Consider the following 4,690-nt stretch of genomic DNA (forward strand, 5'->3'; position numbering starts at 1 on the left):
TTTGCATCAATTTTCTTTTTTTCCCCCAGGATTATTACCAAAAATCCCTGAAGAAAAAAAAAAGGAAGGATTTCTTACAAAGACCCCAGATGGATACACTCTAACATGATTTTTGTGTTCTCGAGTAGCACACAGCATTTTGAACCCCACACATAGATTGCTCATGATAGCACTAACAAAAACTACTGTTGTGACTTACACCTGAGCTAAACCCCCTCAGGTGTGTCATAATACCTGCATTTCTTTCTGATTTCAGCTGCTCCTTAATTGTTTTTTATGGCTACCTAGGGGCACAAAGGAGATTTTGATCAATATGACATAGCCCTTTTTTATAAATAATACAATATTACCAACTATGGAGTAGCTGTACCTGTAGGAACGGATAAAAATGAATATTGGCATGTCTATCTATATAGATTGCCCATTAAGTAGAAACAGATTTAGTAGAAATGCACCTACTGTATGTAAAATGCTGGTACAGATTTTTTTTCCCCCTATCAGTCTAACCTTCTGTGTTGATACATGAATGCTGGTACCCACTTACAGGGATGCCAGATGATCAGTGCAGAATGAAGGTCCCAGGAGAAAGGATCACATGGTTTTCTCTGCCCTGTGACGTCACTAGCAGATGGCATGGGTACCAGCTCTGGCAGTTGGCATCAATGTCACTTTTTAGAGATCAATGAGATAGTGCAGAGATACACAGATCTAGACTCCAGGAGACGATGCGACATTCAGACTGAAAAGATTTGGAAGGAAAAAAATGAAAACTGAGTTTTGAATGAAAAAAAGCTAAGGTAATATAAATAAAGATATATTTCAGTTGGGGCTATGTGTGCATGCAAGTGTTTAAAGATACAGTATCATTGTCTTGTATTTTATGTATGCTGTTTACTACCTATAACTTCTCCTAACATTCCATTCTTATGATGTAATTGCATACTTTCACTGGGATTATGCAATACTGAAAGTGTATAGAAAATACTAAGAGAGTTAGTCTTTTTTAAGGGGTTTTGTTTAGTTTTGTTCTATTAAAAAGTCTGCCTTTATTTGTGCTTGTCTCTGAGGACAGTGGATCTAAGTATTTGCTGTTTCAAGACTGAAAACAAAAACAATTCAAAAAGAAAATTATTTCCTCATTTCATTCTGGATTCTGAACACACGTGCACAATTGCAGTCAGAATCCACAGCCCATTCCTGTCAGATATTAGCTAGAGGGAGACGTCTGATTCTTGCAGAACATAAACACTGCTAAAGCATGGAGGGTTTTTGTTTTTGGTGATTATGTTTTCTAACCCTGATTGACTGAAAAAGAAAAACAAGTTAATTCCAACAACTAAATTGTACTATTAATTTAGAATCTTTCCTTTACAAATGAGAGAAAAATTTTCTTTTCCAATTCTTTCTAAGTAAATACGTTTAAGTATAGATAATTCCTGGTTTATTTTCTAATCGGAAATAAATACTCCGTGTTTCATATATTTTCACATTGATCATTAGAAAACCTCACTTCATTTTAATTAAGTCACTGAATGATTCATTTGTCTTAGGGGGTTTTTCCCATTTGAATTCTTTCTAACCAATTTTAATTTACCGGACTTAAAAGTATTGGTACATGAACGAAAGCATGTGAACAAACTTCAAAATAAAAGTTAATAGGTGATTTAAAAAATATTTGTCTACCAGTTAATAGAGATATAGCGCTTTCATTTTTAAGACTGGTCTCTCCTTTTTTATATTTTACCCAGGGGAATTTGTATTAATGAAATCTCCACGTTGCTTTATCATGTTTTGCATTTGCTTAAATTCCACAGTGTTGGGGATTCTAAAAGCTTCTTTTAAAAAAAATACAAATGTGGAGGGAGTTGATTATAATTATTAAATACTGTTCTGCTCTTTATGTACTTGTAATAAATATGCTTATATCAGTGATCATATAATTCATGTTTTTTATATTTTTTACAATTTTGACAGCTAATTTAAAAAAAAACTAAACAGAAAAAACCTTTCAAAGTGATAAAGATATTTTATTAGAAAATTGTATCGTATATTATATACATGTACATGTGTGTATATACATACAAGTGAAAGGTATGTGTAGCTGTTTTGTAAGTATACAAGCTTGACAAATGGAAATATTTAAACATTGTGCTGGCATTCTTTCAGGTAACTTAAGATTATAGAACCATGCTAACACTACCATTTGATGAGTCTGTTGTAATGCCAGAATCCCAGATGTGCAGAAAGTTTTCCAGAGAAAGTGAGGACCAAAAGCAAATTAAGAAGCCAGAAAGCTTTTCCAAGCAGATTGTGCTCCGAGGAAAGAATATCAAAAGGGCCACTGGTGAAGACACAGAAAAAGAAGAGGAGGAAGAAGACAGAGAGGAGGAGGATGAGAATGGTTTGCCTAGAAGGAGGGGCCTTAGGAAGAAAAAGACAACCAAGATAAGAGTGGAAAGGGTCAAATTCAGGCGGCAAGAAGCCAATGCTAGAGAAAGGAACAGGATGCATGGCCTTAATGATGCTCTGGACAATTTAAGAAAAGTGGTCCCTTGTTATTCAAAAACACAGAAACTGTCTAAAATAGAAACTTTAAGACTAGCCAAAAACTATATTTGGGCTCTTTCTGAAATCCTGCGTATTGGCAAGAGACCCGACCTGCTCACGTTCGTCCAAAACTTGTGCAAAGGTCTATCCCAGCCAACTACAAATTTGGTGGCCGGGTGCCTGCAGCTGAATGCCAGAAGTTTCTTGATGGGCCAGACAGGGGAAACTGCCCATCACACAAGGTCACCATATTCCAGTTTCTATCCTCCCTATCACAGCCCTGAGCTCAGCACTCCCCCGGGACATGGAACTCTTGACAATTCCAAGTCTATGAAACCCTACAATTACTGCAGTGCTTATGAATCCTTCTATGAAAGCACTTCCCCTGAGTGTGCCAGCCCACAGTTTGAAGGTCCCTTAAGTCCTCCCCCAATTAACTATAATGGGATTTTTTCCCTGAAGCAAGAAGATGCCTTGGACTATGGCAAAAATTACAATTATGGCATGCATTACTGTGCAGTGCCACCCAGGGGTCCCCTTGGGCAGAGCTCCATGTTCAGGTTGCCTACCGAGAGCCACTTCCCTTACGACTTACATCTGCGCAGCCAGTCTCTCACCATGCAAGATGAATTAAATGCAGTTTTTCATAATTAATGAGGAAAATGAAAATAAACAGTGGTCACTCACCTCCCCATCTAATTAAGATAAAGCAGATGCTTGTGCACTGCATAATGGGCACAACTCTATTTAACGTGTTTACTAGTTTCTAAAGTGTGTTTCAACTATTGTGGGAATTTTCTATGTACTAATAAATCCTTTTTCTTATACGTATTTTTCCTTTTGTTTTTTGTCTGTAAACACTGTGAGATTGTTTCTTACAAGAGGTTTATTTTATTCTTTTTGTCCACCCTATTCGCTTGATTCATTGAACAGTGTGTCTAAACAATATAATTGACGTAAACGCATACACACTGTCTAAAGTCAATGTCTGTTTTAATTGTACAGTACCTATACAAATGCATGTTATTAAAATCAAATAAGTGAAATGATGTATTTATAATTATTAGAAATTATATATTATGTATTTGAGAAGAACTGGAATTTTAAAAATTATTCAGAATTTTAAAAGAACTGTCCCTAAATTGAGATGGTCTTACGAGATGCAGAGGAGTTAGTGCAGCAATATTTAAAGCTATGCAAAAAATATTTTCTTTGATTTTGGAGGGGAATTGTTTTATTCTCGGGCACAAAAAATATCGGTGATCACCTCTGAGAATTATTCCGCATAAAATTTGGGGTGTTTGCTGATAGGAGTTATATAACATTTTAGACGATGTTGTCAAAATTTTGCATTAGTTATTTTAACATAATAATACAATGGTATCAGCACTTTTTTGTATTATCCTGACTTCAGATGTAAGGGTTTGTTATGACAATGTATTACTGTGGTTTTTTCACTACATATTTTAAATGCGATTAAACATACATGTCTCCACTCATAAAGTACATCTATTAACTGTGGTACAGTATTTTGCCTGATACTTATTATTGTACAGTACACAGGTGTTTTTTTCTCCTTGTGCAGCATTATTTTTTCCACACTCTTAATGATTACATTTGGATTTTGAAACCATGGACAATTATCAGGGTTTACTACATACCACATTCAAACACACATCTTACCAACATATAGGCACACCCTAGATAGCCTTAAACAGCAGCAGCTATATCTTCATCATTAAAGATAATAATGAAAATAGTATTTTCAGACGTTAGTATTTCTAGCCTACTAAAATGCAAGGACAGATCTTAAAACATACAAAAGTTGGTAAGTTCACAAATAGCACTGAACTGCCTTTAAACAACTCTGGCATCTAGAATAGTGCTTGGGATAAGAGGCGAGGAAGGGTGTGTCGATTGACAGATTCCCTGATCACTGCTTGCTGTAGTTCAGGGTTTGTGTAATGAGAAAGTTGCTCTCATTTAACTAAAAATGCAATTGATTTAATTCAACTGGTGCAAAAGGCTATGTGGAAACTCTTAGCTCTGTTTAAACTAGGTTTATTCCAGTTAACTGTCAATTAAAAACAGGTTTAAGATGACTTGAAATAAGACCTTTTAAAACTGAATGAAGTATCGGCCC

The 4,690-nt window shown here is 35.5% G+C and overlaps 1 protein-coding gene across 1 annotated transcript; it reads left to right on the top strand.

Annotated features, from left to right (window-relative positions):
• The first annotated feature begins 550 nt into the window (after window positions 1-550).
• Window positions 551-4,034, top strand: NEUROD6 (neuronal differentiation 6). The gene is made up of 2 exons (XM_006124026.5): window positions 551-797; window positions 2,167-4,034. The coding sequence occupies exon 2, from the start codon at window positions 2,188-2,190 to the stop codon at window positions 3,199-3,201; it is 1,014 nt and encodes a 337-aa protein (XP_006124088.1). The 5' UTR covers window positions 551-797; window positions 2,167-2,187; the 3' UTR covers window positions 3,202-4,034.
• The last annotated feature ends 656 nt before the right edge of the window (window positions 4,035-4,690 follow it).

This window comes from Pelodiscus sinensis, chromosome 2 (assembly GCF_052426305.1).
Source record: "Pelodiscus sinensis isolate ZL-2025 chromosome 2, ASM5242630v1, whole genome shotgun sequence".
Classification (NCBI taxonomy): Eukaryota; Metazoa; Chordata; order Testudines; family Trionychidae; genus Pelodiscus; species Pelodiscus sinensis.